The sequence below is a fragment of the Carcharodon carcharias genome, chromosome 8 (assembly GCF_017639515.1).
Source record: "Carcharodon carcharias isolate sCarCar2 chromosome 8, sCarCar2.pri, whole genome shotgun sequence".
NCBI classification, from domain to species: Eukaryota; Metazoa; Chordata; class Chondrichthyes; order Lamniformes; family Lamnidae; genus Carcharodon; species Carcharodon carcharias.
The window spans coordinates 157,317,754-157,340,138 of record NC_054474.1 but is presented as its reverse complement, the minus strand read 5'-3'; the positions used below and the strand labels follow the sequence as shown (position 1 = coordinate 157,340,138).

General features: G+C 44.3%; 1 protein-coding gene across 4 annotated transcripts in view; it reads right to left on the bottom strand.

Annotated features, from left to right (window-relative positions):
• The window catches only part of LOC121280973 (adenylate kinase isoenzyme 1-like), a 151,411-nt gene that overhangs the window by 4,456 nt on the left and 124,570 nt on the right, over window positions 1–22,385 (bottom strand). For 3 of the 4 annotated variants that reach the window (XM_041193465.1, XM_041193466.1, XM_041193468.1), the window contains 4 exons: window positions 16,512–16,547; window positions 11,369–11,532; window positions 10,084–10,200; window positions 106–297 (listed from right to left, as the gene is read on the bottom strand). In XM_041193465.1, coding sequence (XP_041049399.1) covers window positions 106–297; window positions 10,084–10,200; window positions 11,369–11,532; window positions 16,512–16,547 — 509 coding nt within the window. Of the gene's footprint in view, window positions 1–105; window positions 298–10,083; window positions 10,201–11,368; window positions 11,533–16,511; window positions 16,548–17,142; window positions 17,254–22,385 lie in introns of those variants that run through there. The other variant, XM_041193467.1, reaches the window with a different exon arrangement.

The window sequence follows — 22,385 nt, the reverse complement described above, 5'->3', positions numbered from 1 at the left end:
ATGGAGCTAGGATTTCAGGAAAATGTTTCCTTCAGGGCGTTATTTCTTTTTTTTTTTTGCTACTTTGATCAGCATTGTCACATTCTCACAAGTTTCAGCCCTCACCTTCCTGATGATGCCCCTGGGTTGATAGAAGTTGATGACGGGTTCGGTTGCTTTGTAGTAGGTCTCCAGGCGTTTTTTGATGGTTTCTTCATTGTCATCGGAGCGCCCACTGGTCTTCCCTCGTCCCAGGAGACGTTTGATCATTGTCTCTTTTCCAGCATCAATGTACAAGAGCAGGGTAGGAGGGCCAATCTGTTAGGACGGACAATGGACACAATTAACTGAAAGACATTTATCCAAGTGCAGCTCAGAATTCCCATTCCTCCTGTCCGATTTTCTTTTTCACTCTTGTCCAAAATCCAAACCCTAGCCTGGTTAGCTTATTTAGTGATTTATACATCTTTTAAATGTTGGGAATGGAAGCATTTCCACTTTGTGCACCCAGTGTTAGTCCCAAAGACTCCCAGATCAAATACAGCTTGGGCTTAGAAACAGAGTAAAGCTCCCTCCACACTGTCCTATTAAACATTCCTAGGTCAGGTATCGCAGTGTTGGGCACAGTATGATGTTCCTTCTTCTCTATGCTAAAAATCTCAGAAGGCACCAGTGCAATATTTCCATATTCCACACCGGCCATGTGAGTTCCTTCAGTGACACGACCAATTTAGTGAGGCTCTTTGCCCCCAATTTTCTTCTCTCTTTTGCAAAGTAAAGTTTGACCATTGAGTGTTTTCAGGTTATCTGACCATGAAAAGTTGTCACAGCCAAGCACAATCTGATCCTCATCTGATTCCCACATGCTGCCATTTTCAGTAAAGGGTCGCTTGCTACTACTCAGGAGCAGGGTATAGTACACTGAGGGGCTGAGGCTGGGTAGAACCCTCTCAGGCTGTGTGCCTAACATTGAACAGGAATACAAAAGTATGGAAATTGTCTTGAGGCACCTCAGAAAGGAACATGCCATATGAAAGAAAGTTGAATTCTATTGCACTTTTTATAATTTTTCAATTTGAAATGTTTTGTCCCCAGGCTGTGTGCCTGACATGGAATGTATATTCTAAATATCCAAAGAATTATAATTGGCTAGAGGTACCTAAGAGTCGAACACTATATGGAGATGTCGGGGTTTTTAATGGCTCTTTCTGTAATTTTCATGTTGAAATTTTTTGTAATGTACTTTTACAAATTTTATGAATAAAGTATATTTTGGGGGGAAAAAAAGATCAGGAGCAGGGCCCTGGCTTTTCTCTCTCGCTAACCCAGTTAAGGCCAATTGTAGAATCTTAGCTGTTACTTTGTTTGAGGTCAGCAAACTCAGCACAAACGGAGGACATTCGGGTCTGAATATCAAACTGGGTCTGGGAAGCGTCTTCACCCACCAGCTGTCAGGAATTTCAGACATATCAAATATGAACTATGAGTCGAGAACTAATTAGCTCTGCACCCGGTAACTGTTAACAAAGCACTTGCACACCGAGTATGGAAAAGGAATGGCGTGTAATTCCATTTCATCTTCTGGTGAAAAACATTGAAACTAATCTAGGTTCACTAGATTTACTTCAGTAAATGCATTTGTGAGGGGAAAGTGGGAGCTAAAACCGTTTAAAAAGTAGCACAAATAATTGTACAGCCACAAATCAGGCAAAAAAATAAGACAAGTATATTTGACTCAGACTGGGTCATATCTTGATGTTAATTGTGTTCTGTACAAACTGCAGCCACTTAATAACACAGAATAGTTCATTAACATACATTCTCCTGGAATAAAGGGAATATAAAAGATGTGGGGAGACCAACACTGAAGGGCCATGAATAAACAAGGTGGTCAGCAATAAGACCAATAGGGAATTCAGGAGAAAACGTTTTTACCAAGAGAGTGGTGGGAATTTGGAACCCTCTACCACAAGGAGGAGTTGAGGTGAATAAAATAAATGCATTTGCAGGAAAGCTGGGTGAGAACAGGGGTATATGAAGGGGAAGGGAGCAGGATAACCAAATGGGCCAAATGGCCTGTTTCTGTGCTGTACAATCTCACTCACTCTGCCAGAACTGCTTCATCCAATTCAGGGTCATGGGGAGTCTAAGCCTATCCCGAAAGGCAACGGGCACTAGGTAGGGTACGCCTAGGATGGAGTGCCACTCTATCATAGGGCACGCACACACACACTGGGGGACAATTTAACTGTAGCCAACCCACCTAACCAGCACACCTTTGGACAGTGGGGGGAAACCGGAGCACCCGGTGGAAACCCACATGGACACGGGGAGAACGTGCAAACTCCACACAGGCAGACACCCGAGGTAAGGATCGAACCTGAGTCCCTTGAGCAGTGAGGCAGCAGCAATAACCACTGTGCCACCATGCTACTGCTGCACATTCTATGCAATGTCATTTCCAATCTCCAGCAGCAGATTGGTGGAAGCCCCACAGAAGTGACTTTTTTTTTAGCCTCACATGTGCCCCTCCAGGGGGTTCCAAGCCAAAGTTCAGTTAGGAGATCGAGCAAGTCCAGTGGAACTCGGGGCCATCGACTCCAATAAAGCTTAATCTAGTAGCGTTGCTAAGAAGCCAATGAAATCCTTTAGAAATATTTTGTTACAGAGATAATGCGGTTGATCCATGAATAAGCCGATACACATAAAGGTCTCTTCTCAGTAAGTTGCTGACTTTGCCCTCACCTTTTGGTGAAATTTGTAACACAAGAGTGAGAAACAGCACCTGGGGCCAAAATAAAAACAGAACCTACAGAAGAGTGGGTCAGGGAGGGGGAACAAGTATCCCTCTCTTTACTAATTCCAGTTAGAACCATGATGCATGAGAGATGTATAAGACAATGTTGGGCATGTGGCAAGGAAAGATACAATTGCTGATCCGAATAAATAGTTCCCACTGAATCAGAAGTGGAACGATATCACTGCTGTTGTTTCGCCAACCCATTGGATGCTTTGTTTGACTCCGTCGTGGGATGTGGACATTGCTGGCTAGGCCAGCACCTACTGCTTTGATCAGGGGACGTTTAAGAGCCACCCACATTTCTGTGGGTCTGGAGTCACATGTAGGTCAGACCAGGTAAGCACAGTAGATTTCCTTCTGTAAAAGGACATTAGTGAACCAGGTGGGTTTTTACAACAATCGACACTAGTTTCATGGTCATCATTAGACTTTTAATTCCAGATTTTTATTGAATTCAAATTCCACCATCTGCCGTGGGTCTCGGGATTACTAGTCTACTGACAATACCACTACGCCACCGCCTCTGTCCAATTTTGACCCAGCAATAAATGAAGGTATGGCAGGTACATGCCCAAGCCAAGATGCTACAGGATTTAAGCTGGGAGGTGTTGTCTCTCCCATGCACCTGCTGCCCCATCCTTCTGGCTAATGGAGGTTGTGGATTTGGGTGATTGAATTGTTACCACAGGACCATGTTTACTGGCCCCAGGGTGGCCAGGCAATGGGAAAGACACAACTAAAAAATAACTGGTCTTTATGGCTGCTGGTACTAAAAAAATAATAGATTCAGTAAGTTTACCTAATGGTTTTCGTTGGTTACCCAAGGCTTATGCGTTAGGGGCCAACAAGACCAGAACAATACAAAGCAGCCAAAAATGAAACAGAAATGAACATTCACAATTCAACCAGCGTCTGTTTTTGCCAGTACATCCTAGATCAGAAGAATACACAACATAATCATGAATGAGGAAGAACAGATGGCCCATTCAGTTTGCCTGCATCCTACATTTCTGACAATCCCTGTTTAAGGACTATTTCATCACCTGGGAATTATTACACAATCAAAAGAGTATCCTCACAAGCACACCGATGTAATAGGTAAATGCATTTGCAGGAAGGACATGGTAATCTAAAGTGAGATCTCAATCTCCCAATTTAGTGACGAAGTTGACGACACACTTAACGAGTCATTCACCACCCCCCTCCCTCCAGTATTAGCAACTCCAACTCCTCTCAACAAAAATCAGGGCACCCCCACTGCTGAGCAAAAATCAGGATGCAAATCGTCCCCACCCTCCCGCCCCAAGATGTCCAAGCTACCCCCACTCCACTGGCCAGAACACTTGGAACCTTCCCTCCCGCATGAGCAGTAATTCAGCCAAACGCTGAGCAAACTCAGCCTTCTCCATCCCCTCATTCGGAACACCTCGTTCCCACTGAGGTCCCGTCCCTGTAAGGACAAACTCAGCCTATTGTCGATCAGCAAAAACGTAGCCTTCCCCTTCTTCCTGAAAAGAAGGGATCTCTGCTGAACCAAAGCTTGCTCCACCAACAACTTTCATTTATATAGCGCCTTTAATGTAGTCAAACATCTTAAGGCGGTTCAGAGGAGCAATTACCAAACAGAATTTGACACTGAGCTATATAAGGCAATGTTATGACAGGTAACCAAAATCTTGGTCAAAGAGGTGGGTCTTAGGGAGCATGTTAAAGGAGGAAAGAGAGGTACAGGCATAACCAATCACTTATAAATTTCTGGCGTGATCTCTTTGCTTTTATGTTCTATTCCTCTATTTAAAAACCCAAGTAACACAGGAGATTTTTAAACCACCTCATCAATCTGCTGTGCCATATAACCAGGGGACACAGTCTCAGAATAAGGTTGTAGCCATTTTTAGGAGTAAGATGAGGAGGAATTTCTTCACACAGAGGGCTGTGGAGGCTCAGTCATTGAGTATTTTCAAGACAGGAATCGATAGATTTCTAGATACTAATGACATCAAGGAATACAGGGATAGTGTGGGAAAGTGGCGTTGAGGTGGATGATCAGCCATGATCTGGCTGAATGACAGAGGGGGCTCGAGGGGCCGAATAGTCTAGTCCTGCTCCTGTTTCCTATGTTCCTGCATGGATACTTTCTGCTTATCTACACTTTTCAAACTCATGTCATTTATAGAATGTTGTGTTTGCATATTAGCCCTGCATGACTTCCCCTCTCGTCCATGAACTCCAAAAGCCATGCTTTTCACCAGCCTGTCTGTCACGGTACACAATGGAGGTTCTCCACTAGGGAGATGGCAGCCTAGTGGTAATGTCACTGAACTAGTAATGCAGAGACCCAGGCTAATAACCTGGGGAACATGGGTTTGAATCCCACTATGACAGATGGTGGAATTTAAATTCAATTAATAAATCTGGAATACTAATGGTGACCATGAAATTATTATCGATTGTTGTAAAAACCCATCTAGTTCACTAATGCCCTTTAAGGACGGTAATCTGTCGTCCTTAACCAGTCTGGCCTACATGTGACTCCAGAACCACAGCAATGTGGTTGACTCTTATTTGCTCTCTGAATTGGCCTAGCAAGCCACTTAGTCCAAGGACAATTAGGGATGGGCAACAAGTGCTGGCCTTGCCAGTGACATCTACATCCCATAAAAGAACTTAAAAATTCCTGAAGCCAATAGCTGTCATCACTCTCCAGTAACTTGCCATGTTTTGCAACATCTGCAAACTTTATAATGCTGCCCACCCTCACCTGTATGTAGGGCAATTATAAACATTGGAGAGATTAAATGGATCCAAAGCTGACTCTTGGGGAACACCGCTGCAAACTTCCTTACGGTTGTGGCAACTCGCTGTTAGAGCATTCTAAATGAGTCCCATTGCTCTGCTCTCGCCCCATAGTCTTAGTACCTCCCTGTGCTTCAAACAGTGATCTACTGTCTCCCTGAAAGAAGCAGTGGTTTGTACATTTGCCCAGATTCTTGCTGTGTAGCTGGTGTCCCTCATCCTTCCTTGAACTGCGTCTCACCAGGAGAAGGGCTCAAAGCCTCTCACACCCCTTATTTATGGGTACTTATATTAACTATACTTGCAGTTGTTTGAGATAAGCAGAGTGCAGCTATTCTTTCAGTACTGACTCAAGTATGAGTAAAATTTGCATTTTTCATCCTCCAACATTCTAAATCCATCCTCCAGCATTCTCTTCTTTGCATTGTATAATTTAAACCAGTCTTGCTTAAAAAGAAGGCACCCTTATATGGAGCCGCAGCCCTTTCCAATATTTGCATAAGTGATTAATTTTATACCAACTTAACGTGCTCGAGAGTGCACTGAAGACTGCCGCTAACGTGGGGCACAGCATCTAAGCATTTGACCCGGAGTTCCACAGTGCAATCATGTCAGGGCTGGCCACACTCACACAGCTATTACTGGTCTCACATGATGGCTTTGATGCACATATGGATTCAAGAGAGGGTGAATCACGTGCGTGGAGCCACTTGACTTTATTTGCAAGCCTGCAATAGAAACTCTTATTACAAGCTGCATCATTTTATGCAGCACACAACCAGCTTATCTTCATGGCTGAATCACTCGCACCCCTCAGGCAAATGTGCTCCTCCGTGCAACCACCCAGCACTTCCATAACGCCAAAATCAAATCGCCGCCCATCCAAAATTTCCCAATTTAAAAATATGAAGGAAGTTGGACTTTATTATCACAGGAACACCTAAAGCTTAAATTAAAATTCTGGAAACACACACTTGGGGCACGATTTTGCGCTGCCCGACGCGCTCGGTCATAAAATTGACAGGCAATACTGGCGCGATATTCTGGATGGTGGGTGCGCGCAGGTGTCAGCAGCGCGCCCGCTGACAATTAAACGGCCTATTAAGGCCATTAAAAATGTAATTTTTTCACTGCTCACACAGCTGGCAGGCAGGTGTAAAGGCCAAGCGGCCTCTGCATTTTTTGTGAAACCTCATCCATGGGCGGGGGTGAGGTTTAGATCTGTCATTAAAAAACAAATTCCATCCTAATTCCCCGCACGAGCAGCGCTGAAGCACACGTTTCACGCCGGGCGAGCTTTAATTGGCCCGGCAGCGCAAAATCACGATCGGCTTCCCAACCGCTCCCTGCCGAGCTGGCCCGACAAGGGGAAAAACCACGACCTCGGTCTGCCAGCAAGAGAAAAATGGAGCAAATATTTCAGGCTAACTCTTCACCATTCTCTACCCAGAACAGCTACGTCTTTACATCGTCACTAAGTCCTGCCTTGTGATTCTTTTCGAAAGAGATGTTTAACCAGGCAGCTGATCTGATAAAGCCCAATGTCAAAATGACCTTCGATGAGCCTGACCAAGTGGCTTAATTTACTCCACAGGAGCTGGCACACCTTTGGTTAATGTCCTTGCATGGTTAACCCAGGTGGAGTTCATCTATGTTAAAATTTCTATCAACATTAAGCCAGCTCCCCTGTACTTTCAAGCCAACTGACCCTTAACAAGAGAACTTTACTGATGAATACACTCAGACAGACGGAAACACAAAGGGCATGAGTGTTAATAATCCTTTGTGACTTTGGTTATTAAGCACAAAAGAAATTCACTTATTAAGACTGCAGATGAATCACAAAGGCTCTCACTGGCTCCAGCACAGCCATATAAAGGCATCTTTTGTGAGGGTTTGAATGATTTGTTTTCCAGCTAGTGCAGTATTTAGACTCTTGGCTCCACAAACAAGTCGATTTGTGGGGCTGGTCTTGGGCTGTGAGATAGGCGCTTTCGGCAATGTCCAGTCCCATTTGGACATTGTCACCGATTGACAAAATTGTGTCAATCTTCAGAGCAGAAAGTAGGAGGGCCCGCTGAATAAATATTACACTACACTGTCACCCAATGTCCAAATCATCTTCCAACCGTTTCTGAATTTACATTCCTCAAGCCAATCTCTAGTGAAAAGGGAAACTCTCAGGCCTCTTCCAAGTACAGATTGCAACCAATACTCGACAATCAGGAACTTCTACAATCCCATCAGCACCAATCTCTCAATTACTTTCCCCTTGCCACCAATCCTATTTGAATACAGTGATTTACAGTTTAACACACACTCCAGTGCCCAAGTTGTTAACTCTTAGTATAGATGCTAAGTGTCAGCAGGTTATTCACCCAAGGGAGGCATCACAATAGAGCCTGATCCTGACCTCAGACAATATCAGAGAGAGGAAGAAACAGAGTATCTCTGGAAGAGGATACAGTGAATTCTCATGACTAATCTAGTCTGGCAATGCAAGATGCCAGTCACATGGCTTCAAGCCAAGCAATGAAGAAAGGGAAGAACTTGCATTTATATAGCACTTTCACAAAGTCAGGCCAACCCAAAAGTGTTTTACAACCAGTTTAAGTATTTTTGAGGTGTAGTCACTGTTGTAATGTAGGAAACACAGCAACCAATTTGCACACAGCAAGCTCCCATACACAGCAATGAGATAATGACCCAGACGTTGCGGTTGTAATTATGGTGAAACTGTCAGTGTTCCTCATTGTTGCAGTTGTGAAACTGACAGCAACTTCCGGCATGCACACACGCATGGTTAAATGTGGAAATTCAGAAGTTTCCATCAGTGATTCCCTGCTTTTCCCATAAGGTGCACTGTTAAAACTTCCCACAGATGGAAATCTCTGGAACACATTTAAATTAGCGTGAACTTCCACTTTTAGACTATTAGTGTCACTATAAAAACCTTTGAAAATGTTAAACCTTATTAAATAAGATGTAACTGAGTTTTTAACGGTGTGCTAAAATCATAATTGCTGTTGACTAACCTCTCTGGCGCTGAAAAAAAATCTGTATTTGTGGAGTGCAAAATAGCTTCAATAGGTTTTTAATATTATAAAAACTATATATTTTTTTATAAGTTTATGATATTTCAGATTCTTTAATCCTATGCCTACATCCAAATCTTTGTTTTGCTCTCTGTGAAATTATTAAAAAGTGAAGGATAATCATTTTACTTCCTGGTGCTGTCTGTGATAATACTTCAATGTGACTGGCTGTCATGAAAATATAATAATTCTCATAATATTATTGTGATTTATTGTAAAAGTAGGTTAATAGTGTGGTTTGGATACTATGTGTGTGTGTGTTTGTGGGGTTTAATTGAATTGGAGACAAGTCTTCGGTCTGGAGGCTTTGACTCATCAAAAGAGGTTAGGTTTGAAATGCTCAATACGTAAACATGGCTGAAGTCTTAGAATGTGAGGTGAGGATTTGCATTTTTAGATAAATCAGGGCAGTTTGAATTTCAAAGAGACGGTGGGATGTTTACACCAAGCCACAGAAGTTAGGCCAAGCAGTGTGTTTATTTTTCCCAAAGGTTACTGACAATATTAGCAACATGAAAAGATTTATATTTACGAGAAATGTAAAGTTCCAAAGACATATGGCAACAATGGGATTTACGTTTAAAAGGGAGAAACATGTATAAAGGAGAATGAGACAATGTGTCAGGGAAAGCATTGTAAGGTCTAACAGAAGTGCGAGAAACCTCCAGTATTTATGCATTAAGCCTGCTGTCCACAGAAACCGAAGCTGAGAAAAGCAACTATGAATTCTACTTCCAGGGTATTGTGTTAACTTACTGGATCTGTTTAAAATCTATATTTTTTTAACTGTTGCCTTAATGGGGATGTACCTGGAAGCCAGATTAATTCGGGGTTTTAGGAGTTATTATAGTAATGATTTGTAGACCTGTGTATGTGCTTGAAATCTTTTCATTTGTTAATAAGTGTTTAATTTAGTTTTTTAAAAAAATCTCTGAAGTCTTGGTGGACTTATTACTTCTGAATTCAGGGCACGCATCTCAAAATAAATACGAATTGCAAAACCATCGTGATAGCGTGATCAAGTTTCCCTTACGGATTTGATCCACATGGCGTGCACCATCTGCCACGTTATAACATTGGCTGCTCGAGGAGGTCCATACGGTTGGAGCCTGAATCAAATGAATGTGGGGAAAAGGGAAATCCATGCCACAAGAGGGCACAGCTCTTTAAAAGCAGCTTTCTCAGTGGTGAACGGCATCACTTCGCCACTACCTGCAAAACCCAGGCGAATTACCAAATAGTCTGTTTTAGTCATGTTGGTTGAGGGATAAATATTGGCCAGGGCTCCGGAGAGAGCTCCTCTGCTCGTCTTTGAATGATACTGGGGGATCATTTAGATTCAAAGGAGGAATCAGACAGTGTTTCAGGTGGTCTGTCTCTAAACCCCTTCCCTAGATGCCACAAACCCCGTACCCGCTTCTCAAATTCTTCTCCTTGCTTCACTTCCCGGGGGTAGCCATCGATCAGGAAGCCCTTTGAGACATCTGCCTTGGCAATCATAGCGTCCTTCAGCATTTCCAGGATAGTTTCCTGAAGAAAGGAGATGGGCACAGAGGATGTTCAATGTGCAGCAACAGGGGATTAAAAAAAAAAATGCATGCTACTCATACTGGAATACGTGCAAGCTGCACCAGCAACCTACTAAACACACAGAAATTGTAAGAAGGAGTTGCCACAACTCAATGCTCATTTAAAACTGAAGTTATAAACAGGATACCATGCAGCCTGCAAGTGTGGGTGTGTGTGTGAACTGTGGCCAAAGCTCATTAGTCTTTTGGGCTGATATGATTTTAAATTGATGAGGTGGGAACTCAGTGAGATTATGTTGAAATGTGTTCAGTCATGAATCACAGGCAGTAAGGAGCACATTCTGGCGTTGTGAGAATATCGAAGGCAGTGCTGGAATTTGGAACAAGAGCATTGTCCCGTCATCTCACACACACCAGGCACACTTATTCAGAAAACGCTAACATCGCAGCAGCAGCAACAATGTGCATTTTTATAGTGCCTTTAATGTAACTGGCAGGAGGGTCAGTAACCAGGGGACACAGACTTAAGACGGTTGCTGAAAATAAAACCTAAGAGAGAAATGAGGAGAATTTTTTTTTGTGTGTGAGATCTGGAATTGATTATCTGAAAGGGTGATGGAAGCCGATTCAACAGCAGTTTTTAAGGGAACTGGATAAATACTTGAAAGGAAGAAGTTTGCAGAGCTATAGGGGAGAAAAACCCAGTTGGGTGCTACTGGTTGGACAGCTCTTTCAAAGGGCCAGCAGAGGCATGATAGGCTGAATGGCCTTCTTCTGTTCTGTATGATTCTATGCATTCAAAGAATTCACAGCATTTCGCCGGAGGGTAATCAGACAAAAATACTGCAGACGCAGAGAGAAACAGAGGCTGCTCTCTCAACACCAGACACAAAAGAGAAGGTCAAGCGCACAGGGAATCAATTGAAGCCTTTGATGGCTGAGCAAAGTGTTTAAGGTGTTAAGGTATAGAACAATACACAGTGCTATTCTGTGCATAAATACATTTAGATAAAGGAAAGGACTCACTCAGCAGCTATTAATATTTTGACATGTAAAAATTGTTCGGGCCTCTGAAGAAAATTATGCTCAGAGCCAGAGGGTTCTTTTCACTGGAGAAGATGGGAGAGTTGCAGACTTCAACGAGTGATTCTTAGTGTGGCTGAACTTACCAGAGGTACGAGACCCCCTCCCTCCATGATTTTATGGAAATTCTTTCCTCTCTCCGACCCTGAAGAGACTTCTGCCCTCAGCAGGTCTCCAGTGGACAGGTGAGTGTAGCCATACTTATGCACAATCTTCTCACACTGAGTTCCCTTGCCAGATCCTGGGCCACCTATTCATGGATGAAACAAGACACAGTTGCCAAAACAATGCCAGGACACCTTTCCCTTTCCAATTTTCTGCACCCCTGCCCTGTGGCCTTTCTTCATTTGGGGCCCAGGCAGTGAGTGTTAATGGGCTGTAACACCCACGCACGTGCAATATTGAACACATGGCGATCCACGTGACAACAGCATCAGGCCCGACTGCGATGCACCCCTTGGTTGAAAAGCCTGATAATGTTCACGATTAAGGCTCACACAAGGTTGCCAACCTTCACCAGCTAGGAGGGCAACATAGAGCTTAGGAGGAGTAGGCCATTTGGCCCTGTGAGCCTGTTCCGCCATTCAATAAGATCATGGCTGATCTGGTTGCAGTCTCAACTCTGCTTTCCCCTCTGGCCCCCATAACCCTCGGCTCCCTTGCCTATCAAAAATCTGTGTAACTCAGCCTTGAATAAATTCAACGACTCAGCCTCCGCTGCTACAAGGGATGCAGGTGCATGGCAACAGCATTCCAACTTGGACATGGATTCCCGATTATCTCCAAGGCAGCCAGTGATGGAGCTGAAGAATTCCGGACTGGGAGCTGTGTGCAAGGGTTGTACAACTGGGGAAAGAAAGCTCTGTGGTGGCATAGTGGGATTGTCACTGGACTAGTAATCCAGAGACCAAGGGTAAGGCTCTGGGAACCCAGGTTCGAATCCCACCACGGCAGATGGTGAAAATTTGAATTTAAAAAAAATCTGGAATTAAAAGTCCGATGATGACCACGAAACCATTGTTGATTGTTGTAAAAACCCATCTGGTTCACTAATGCCCTTTAGGGAAGGAAATCTGCTGTCCTTACCTGGTCTGGCCTACATGTGACTCCAGACCCACAGCAATGCAGCTGACTCTTAACTGCCCCCTGAAATGGTTGATCAAGCCACTCAATTCAAGGGCAATTATGGAAACAAATGCTGGCCTTGCCAGCGATGCCTACATCCCAAGAACGAATAAATTTTTAAAAAAAGAGACCTTGGATAAAGGAATTGAAAATGTACTAGATTAGTCAACAAATTAAGTCTGTGACCAGGGATGAACATTTGGGCTGTTCTGGTAATGGAGATTTCTGTGCTGTTGAATTAGTAAGTACAGAACAAACTCTTTACCCACATGAAGGTAAATTAGACTGTGGCACCATAGAAAAAAATATTAGTTATGAAGCACAAAAAAAGTTGACCTATTCCCAGCATGTTATAAGGGCAGATCAAAGATGTAAATGAGAAACTAATCATAAACCAAATTGTACCTAAAGTTTATTTGTTTATTTGGGGGCCAGGAGGAGGAAGAACAGACCCTCATTTCAAAGAAAAAAAAACAACGGACAATAAGATGTCAGATTCAAACGGGTACCTGACAGGGGACAGAGCACCTGAAAACCAGACCATCCAGGATAAAGCCAAAGGAATGGCCAGCCTAATTGTTGCTGGGTCAAAATTCTGGAACTCCTGGCTGAACGCACTGTGGAAGCCCTTTCACCACATGGGCAGTTCAAGGAGAAAGCTCACCAGCATCTCTCAAGGTGCAACTACCACTGGGTGACAAATCCCAGCCTTGCCAACAGTGCCCGGCAGAATGAATAACAGGAACGAACGATGCCCCTTGCAGAATGAAGCAGAGGGTTCCATGTGGAACTGGTCACAGCAAGGAGTCAGAATTCTTAGCGGAATTTATTGAGGGAGTTTTCAAATTTTTTTTAAAAAGGTTTGAAAGATACAGAAACACTTTTAGAAACCAAATCGCAGAACTCGACTAGACAAACGTGAAGAGGCAGCTGAAGTCATGACACCCTGGTGACAGGAATGGCAGGGAGGTAGTGAATTGGCTGAGGGCAGTTGCTCCCTTGTGTATAGGGGGTGCATGGAGTTAGGCGGGGAAACAAATAGGAATGGAGAAACCATCCCTCCCGCACCTCACCCCCACCAACCCACAAAATAATTATAGGTAGATGAAGCCAGCAGATGCTCAGAGAAAGACAAGAGTGAAATATTCCAACAGGTGGGGAGGGCAGTGAGCTGAAACTATGATAGCTATTTACAGTATGATATGTCACCAGCAGATGGCAGGATTGTCAGGGACAGAAGGAGATAATTGAAGAGAGTTACTATAGGTGGCGACAGAGTGCTAGGGACAGGTCAGGTACAGACACAGGAGCAAGAAGGAATTGGCTTAAGTAAAAGACATGGGAATAAAGACCTGGAGATGTAGAGACAGAGACAGGGAGTTCTATGTCTCACATACTGGGAGATGGAATCTGCCATTGATATCCCCTTACAAAATATTTATACATTACTGTTATTACAAATTCAACTCAACTACAAAACTGGCAGATTCAGAGCTCACATTACTGGGTGTTAAATCAGAATCGAATCTGTGTGACCACCTGTTCACCCCTTAACCTTCAACATTCAGGGAATATAACTCCAAGTTTTTTAACCTCTCCTCATAATTTAACCCTTGGGAATCCAATTATCATTCTGTTAAATCTACACTGCACCCCTTCAAAGCCAATATAGTTTCCTATGGTGTGGTGCCCTGAACTGCTCACAACAACTCCATGTGTGATCTAACCAGGGCTTTGTACAACTGAAGCAGGACTTCTACCTATTGTATTCTAGTGCTTTATAAAGGCCAGAATTCCATAAGCCTTTTTGATTATTTTCTGTGCCCGTTCTTGACATTTTAATGATCTGTGCACCTGAAACTCTAATTATTCATGGGTTGTGGGTATTGCTGGTGAGGCCATTATATTTATTGCTCATCCCTAACTGCTAAGGTGGAAGGTGGGCTGCCTTCTTGAACCGCTGCAGTCCATGTGGTGCAGGTGTACCCACGGTGCTGTTAGGGATGGAATTCCAAGATTTTGACCAATATCAATGAAGGGATAGCGGTATAGTTCCAAGTCAGGATGGTGTTTGACTTGGTGGGGAACTTGGAGGTGGCGCTGTAGGTGGTAGAGATCCCAGGTTTACAAGGTGCTGTCAAACGAACTTTAGCAAGTTTCCGCAGCGCTTTTTGTAGATGGTACACACTGCTGTGTGTCAATGGTTGAGGGAGTGAATGTTTGTGGATGTGGTGCCGATCAAGTGCTCTGCTTTGTCCTGGATGATTTCAAGCTCCTTGAGTGTTTTGGGAGCTGCACTCATCCAGGCAAGTGGAGAGTAATCCATCACACTCCTGACTTGGGCTTTGTAGATGTTAGACAGGCTTTGGGGAGTTAGGTGGTGAGTTACTCTCTGCTGAATTCCCAGCCTCTGACCTGCTCTTGTAGCCACAGTATTTATATGGCTGGTCCAGTTCTGTTTCTGGTCAATGATAACCCCCAGGATGTTGATAGTGGAGGATTCAGTGATAGTAATGCCATTGAATATCAAGCTGCAATAGTTAGATTCTCTCTTGTTGGAGATGGTCATTGCCTGGCACGTGTGTGACGCGAATGTTATTTGCCACTTGTCAGCCCAAGTCTGGATATTGCCCAGGTCTTGCTGCATTTGGACATGGACTGCTTCAGTATCTGAGGAGTGACTGAACATTGTGCAATCATCAGCGAATATCCCCCCTTCTGACCTTATGGTGGAAGGAAGGTCATTGATGAATCAGCTGAAGATGGTTGGGCTGAGGACACTACCCTGAGGAACTCCTGCAGTGATGTCCTGGAGCTGAGATGATTGACCTCCAACAACCACAACCATCTTCCTTTGTGCTAGGCATGACTCCAACCATTGCAGTGTTTCCTCTCTGATTCCTATTGACTTCAGTTTTGCTAGGGCTCCTTGATGCCACACTCGGTCAAATGTGGCCTTGAGGTCAAGGGGCTGTCACGCTCACCTCACCTCTTGAGTTCAGCTCTTTTGTCCATGTTTGGCCCAAGGCTGTAGTGAGGTCTGGAGCCAAGTGATTCCTGACAGAATCCAAACTGACTACCGGTGAGCAAGTTATTGCTGTGTAGGTGCTGCTTGACAGCACTGTCGATGACACATTCCATCACTTTGCTGATGATTGAGAACAGACTGATGGGGCGGTAATTGGCCAAATTGGGTTTGTCCTAACTTTTGTGGGCAGGACATACCTGAGCAGTTTTCCACCTAGTTGGGTAGATCCCAGTGTTGTAGCTGTACTGGAACAGCTTGGCTAATGGTGCGGTTAGTTCTGGTGCACAAGTCTTCAGCACCACAGCCGGCATGCTGTCAGGAGTCTGCACTATCCAGTGCCTTCGGCTGTTTCTTGATACCACGCGAAACGAAGTGAATTGGCTGAAAATTGGCATCTATGATGAGGGGGACCTCCGGAGGAGGAGATTTCAAACACAATGTTGAACTCCATTATATGGCAATCGCTATTAGATAAGTTTTTATGCGCTGTTTTCACCTACACTGCATCACACTCAGTGAGGAAGGGTTACACTGCATCATGGTAACTGTGGAGTGCAGAACAGATTACACTGTAGCCTCCTGTGTAGTGTCTGCTGATGTTTATTACATGAGAACACTACCCCTTGAAAACCATATAGATTCCTCGGGCTGTATGGCTCACAATGAATACATGCTGTGAATACTAAATGTATCATAATTGTATTAAAGCGCCTCAGAGTACAACATGATCTATGTCGATAACTTGAATATCATTGCACTGTCTGACTGTCTGTAATGACCATGTTGTGATGACTGTAATGTTCATTGATTGTATTGAAGCACCTCATGACCTACGTTAAAAAGTCGAATATGATTGCGCTTTTTGCGATGGTCATTTTGAAACGTTTCGTCCTGTTCTTTCAGATATTTTAAGGATAAAGTGTATTTTCCCGAAAAAGAACCCCTCACCACCTCTCCTTAGACCCACGTGGATTGCAGCTGGGTGAGGAATCACTCCTTCAAAAGCATTTCTCAAAAAGTAAAGTTCAGATTTACTACATATCAATTTAGTGAACACAGATAAATTCTGTACTCACCGACAACAAAGATAATCTTGCGATCTTTCAGTTTGTCTGTGGGATGAAACAGAAAGCGGCTGTCAAAACTCACTCATTATGACTTGTCCTAAGATCAAAGGTTGGATCTCAATGGGGGAATCCCTTACAGTCCATTCCAGCTCATGCTTCCAAAAGGAAACCAGAGCACCCACCCCCCCCACCTCGCCACAATAGTTTTGCGAAAACTCCTGGTTTCTGATTCTCCCCGGAAGTCCATCCCAAGTCTTGAACACACTCTGCATGAAGAAGCATCCTGATGCATTCCCTAGTCTCCTCGCCTCTTAAACCTTTGCCCTCTTGTCCTGCAGCGGTGGTTTAAGCTTGCTGTGACATGCTCTGCATTAACCCTTTTCCCTATCATGGTAAACCAACGTCACTCCCCCCTCGTAAGAGGGCTGTAAAGCCCACGTTCCGGCGGTCCTCCCTCAGAAAGTCATTCCCCTGGCATTCTAGCCTCTTGTGACATTCCACGACAATCAAAATGGAGAAACCCACCAGGCCAGGCCTGAAATAAAGTGGGAACAGCTGAAGTCAGTCTGGAGGCCCTCTTCTCCCTTTCGGCTTTCAGAAAGCTATCTGAGTGAGGCTGCCCCACTCTCTCCGTCCTTACCTTTTGCAGCAATGCTCTGCACTTTAGTTGAGGAACTGGAGGAACAGTTGACTCCCATGTTTTACCCTTAATTTTGTTGCTCCGTTTGAGGGAGAGCTGGACGGCACATAACCCTTCTGTTTAATCAGTGTAACTGTTTTGACTGTAAGCAATCACGGTTGAATCATGGGTTTCTATGGTTACAGTTGCTAGTCTCAGTATTTAGCCGGAAGTCAAGGCTAAACCACTAAGTATTGGAATTCCACTCCCTGCTTCTCCCTGTAGGCCATCTCTGAAAAGTAGGGAGAAAAAGTCTGGAGTGGGATTTGGGGTGGGGTGGGGGAAGGTAGTGTTGGGGAGGGGGTAATTTAAGGTAATTATAATCCATTTAGATTATCTAGTGCCAGAGGATAACAACATATAAAAAAATAAAGTTGAGGGAAAGGTTTGCTTTTTCCAAAGACAGAGCCAGAGGAAGTTGGCCTGGTTAACCATTAAAGTCTTTTGACACTCAGATCCATAATAGCCCTTTGTTTCCTTATATCAATAACTTTAACAGTAATGGTTCACCTAGCAACACATTAAAAGCAGCTGGAAGCCCATTAACCCCCTAGAGACTCCATTGACAAGTTTAAAAAAAAAGCTTGCCTTTTTATTGAGTTTTATCACGCTCCCGGCAAAGTTCCTCACATACCGTGCATCTGGAGTGCAGTTTAGACGTTTTGCTGCAGGCAAAAAATGCAACAGCCATTGAGCGTGTAGAAAGGCCCCTCACACGCACAAAAAACCCAGCAAGACCACTGAATCAGCGGGCAGTGCTGGCTCTGGGAGGTTGGACCAGAACTCCAGGAAGCCGTGCTGGCCTTCCTTCAGGAAGTGTTCTGGGATTTTTATGCTAGCTTACTTTCTGTAATCGTCTGTTCAACATGTTCCCTTTTGGGTGAAGTTAAGTTGCTGACAACACGTTAGTTCACCTCCAAGACAGGAGGGGGAAACCAGCAATGTAAACAGCAACAATTCATTCCCACCTAAAAGTGCCACGACCCAACCCTGTAAGACTATCAATCCGTTCAGGCAAGGGGTTTCGCATCAGGGACACAGCCTCAGGATATGGGGCCGATCATTTAGGACTGAGATGGAGGGAAATTACTTCACCCAAAGGGCCGTGAATCTTAGGAATTCTCTACCCCAGGATGTTGTGCATGCTCCATTGTCGCATACGTTTAAGGCTGCGATAGACAGATTTTGCTATCTTGGGGAATTAAGGGATACGGGGAAGAGGCAGGAAAATGGAATTGAAGCCCAAGATCAGCCATGATTGTTTGGAATGGTGGAGCAGGCTCGAGGGCCTCTTATGGTCTACTCCTGTCCCTTTTTCCTGTGCTCTTGAGGTCAGAGATTGTTGCCAAATCATCCTTAACATCAGTTTCTGCAGGACCAGCTTGAATCACATGACAAAACTGCAGAGTGATGTACGTATACATTTCTGTATGCATATCACCAATTTATCCCTCGACCAACGTCACTAAAACAGACAAGCTGCTCATTATCACATTGCTGTTTCTGGGGTCTTGCTGTGTGCTAATTGGCTACTGTATTTATCCACACTATAGCAGTGGCTACTCATCAAAAGCGCTTCACTGACTGTAAAATGTTTTGGAACATCAGGAGGGCATGAAATGCAAGTTTATTCTTTCTAATTAAATTGAAAACTAGGCAGCCTCTTCCGGAACTTTGAATAGTAAATTCAGATGGTCATCTTAAAAGCCTCTGTTCCCTCCCTCTGTTTTTCTACTCTGTGCTTTCCTTACTCCTGTTCCAATATAGTCAGTAAGGGCCAGAAGCAGAGCTGGTGTCCCCAGAGGTTTATTACTGTCAGAATGAATTGGATGTGATGCTGCATTACACAGGAGGTCGTGGGTTCTATCCCTGTTCTGTACTCAGCTGATCTCACAGCAAGGATTATCATTGGTCTCAATGCGTGTTGGTTGGTTAGAGAGCAATAAAAACTGCCAGGGTTCCAATTCACAACGAGTGACGAAGTAAAAACATTATTACCCCATTACATACCCCACTCAGTACTCATTTTACTGACTTCAATAGCGCTGAATATTAGGCCAGGATGTATAACAGAGTCAACAAGCGATTTTGTGCTACTGGCCTAGTTGAATGACTACCCCTAATGTCAATCGCTTGTTAGTACAGAACTTGAATATTGTTGAAAAGAGAGACAAGTTGCTGAAGCTTTTCATCTTACACTCATTAGGATAAATGCAAGAATGCTAAATTTCAAACAATCACAACATATACTTCAGGAGAAGTGGGTGCTGATTGGTTGGCAAGTTGACTCTGATTGGCTGAGGTATTGCCATGGAGAAAATCAATGGGAAACGAGAGGCTCCTCAAGCTTCTGGATAATTCAAAAAATGTGCAAGACTTGAACATATTCCTTTTGTTTGCAGAGAACAGGTTCCTGTGTATGAATGTATGTCACTTCTAGCAAGCATAAATGAGCCACATTATGAGCTCGACTGTTTATCTTAAATTGGTTATTAGTGTAGCTATTGTCTACCCCTTACTGTTTCGAATCTGAAGAATAAGGATTGGAGGAATGGCAGTGTCTGTGATAGTCCGCGCTTTCGGATGAGTAATGGCGGGCGGATATAGGGCTGTCAGTCACCTATCCGGGCAGTGTTGTGATCACAGGGTGCTATGACATCCTCATATTGTTGATTAACAGTTCTACACTAAAGAGAATGATTTGCATTTACATAGCGCCTTTCACAACCACTGGACATCCCAAAGCACTTTGCAGCCAATTAAGTGTCCTACTGTTGGTCTGCAGGAAATGTGGGAGTCAATTTGCAAGCTCCCACAAACAACAAAGATAATCCGTTTCAATGATGTTGGTTGGGAATAAATATTGGCCAGTAGACTAGGGATAACTCACCTGCTCTACTTCATTATAGCGCCTTGGGATCTTTTATGCCCACCTGAGAGGGCAGATGGGGCCTCAGTTTTAACATCTCAGTAGTGCCTTGATTTATGTGCTCAGGTTCTGGGGTGTGACTTGAACCCAAAACCCTTTGACTCTGAGGCAAAAGTGCTACCCACTGAGACAGGGCTGACAAACACTGAACAATTACAGTGGAGAAAATGTCACATGGCTTTGAGCATCAGAGATTCAGAGGCTCATTTATTCCCCCTCCACCACCACACCCCCAAGCTGAGCTAACTTTCAGGAAACACTCGAGTTAGATGGAGAAACTTGCGGTGAGCTGTGGTTTTAAAATTTGACTTCAAAGCATCAAAAAAAGGTTACAATCTCTAATCTCTCGCTCTCTCTCACAAACACACACACACACCCACCCTTACCTCTCCACCCCCTCCCCCCCCACCTTCCCAGGCAAACTACCTTCTCCCCACCTACCTCCATTTCTAATATTTCTATCACTAATAAATGGAAGTGCCCGGGAAAATAAAGGTACAATATTTCCCTTCCATTGTGTACTAAGAGTTAAACCTGACAAACAGAGACATTGATGTACTTCTCTCGCTGTGGAGCCTCTCTGAGCCTCAAACATAACCACTTACACAACAGGGCAGCCATTCCACTTATCTGATCAAGGCAGGGGCTCAGGGAGGAAGATTGGTCAGGCACACTTAGTAAAGGGAGACCTTTCCCCATCCGATTTCCCTCTTTGCCTTCTGGTCAGGCCAGATTTTGCACCCCCTGACACTTTAGTGCCCATCCTTAATTGCCCTTGAGGTGGTGGAGGTGAGCTGCCTTTGTGAACCACTGCAGTCCAGGTGGTGTAGGTACACCCACTGTGCTGTTAGGAAGGGAATTCCAGGATTTTGACCCAGTGACAGTGAAGGAATAGCGATAAATTTCCAAGTCAAGATGGTGAGTGACTTGGAGGAGAACTTCCTGGTGGTGGTGTTCCCATCTATCTGCTGTCCTTGTCCTTCTAGATGGTAGTGGTCATGGGTTTGGAAGGTGCTGTCGAGGGAGCCTTGGTGAATTCCTGCAGTGCATCTTGTAGATGGTACACACTGCTACTACTGTACGTCAGTGGTGGAGGGAGTGAATGTTTGTGGATGTGGTGCCAATCAAGTGGGCTGCTTTGTCCTGGACAGTATCCAGCTTCTTGAGTGTTGTAAGAGCTGCACTAATCAGGCAAGTGGGGAAGTATTCCATCACATTCCTGACTTGTGCCTTTTAGATGGTGGACAGGCTTTGGGGAGTCAGGAAGTGGGTTACTTGTTGCACAATTCCTAGCCTCTGACCTGCTCTTGTAGCCACAGTATTTATATGGCTAGTCCAGTTCAGTTTCTGGTCAATGGTAACTCCCAGGATGTTGATGGTGTTGGATTCAGTGATGGTAATGCCATTGAACATCAAGGAGCGATGGTTGCATTTTCTCTTGTTGGAGATGGTCATTGCCATAGTGTGGTGTGAATATTACTTGCTACTTGTCAGCCCAATCCTGGATATGGTCCAGGTCTTGCTGCATTTGGACATGGACTGCTTCAGTATCTGAGGAGTCACGAATGGTGCTGAACATTGTGCAATCGTCAGCGAACATCCCCACTTCTGACCTTACGATGGAAGGAAGGTCATTGATGAAGCAGTTGAAGATGGTTGGGCCGAGGACACTACCCTGAGGAACTCCTGCAGTGATGTCCTGGAGCTGAGATGACTGACCACTGACAAGCAGCATGCCCCCTTGGAGTTTCTCTTAGCATGGCGTGGAGGAGCAAAAGCTGCAGCCTCCCACTTCACTGCAATTTCCCTCCTGTCCCCTCACTTACCCAGGGGTATTTTATGTATCTCTCTCTATCCGACGGTGAAGGACAGCTTGGTTCAATATGTTTACTGATGTTGTAAACACACTTCCATTTAGCAAATGCGGTGTGAGAAAAAAATTTTTCACACAGCAAGTAGGTTTGGGTTTGGGTTTGGGATACACTACCTGTAAGTGTGATGGAGACAGGTTCAATCAAGGCATTCAAGATGATTATTTAAATAGAGGCAACGTGCAGGGTTATGGGGGAAAGGCAGGAAAATGGCAGTGTGTCATAATAATCATCCGGAAAGCCGGTGCAGACACGATGGGCTGAATGGCCTCCTTCTGCACTGTTAAAACTCTGATTGTGTGTGCAGTTGTGACCATGACTACTCCCCAGAGCAATGCTTCCCTCTTGTGTTAGCAAAGCATATCCCACTGTCTAAGGATTACAAAGGGAGCTTTTCCTATTGG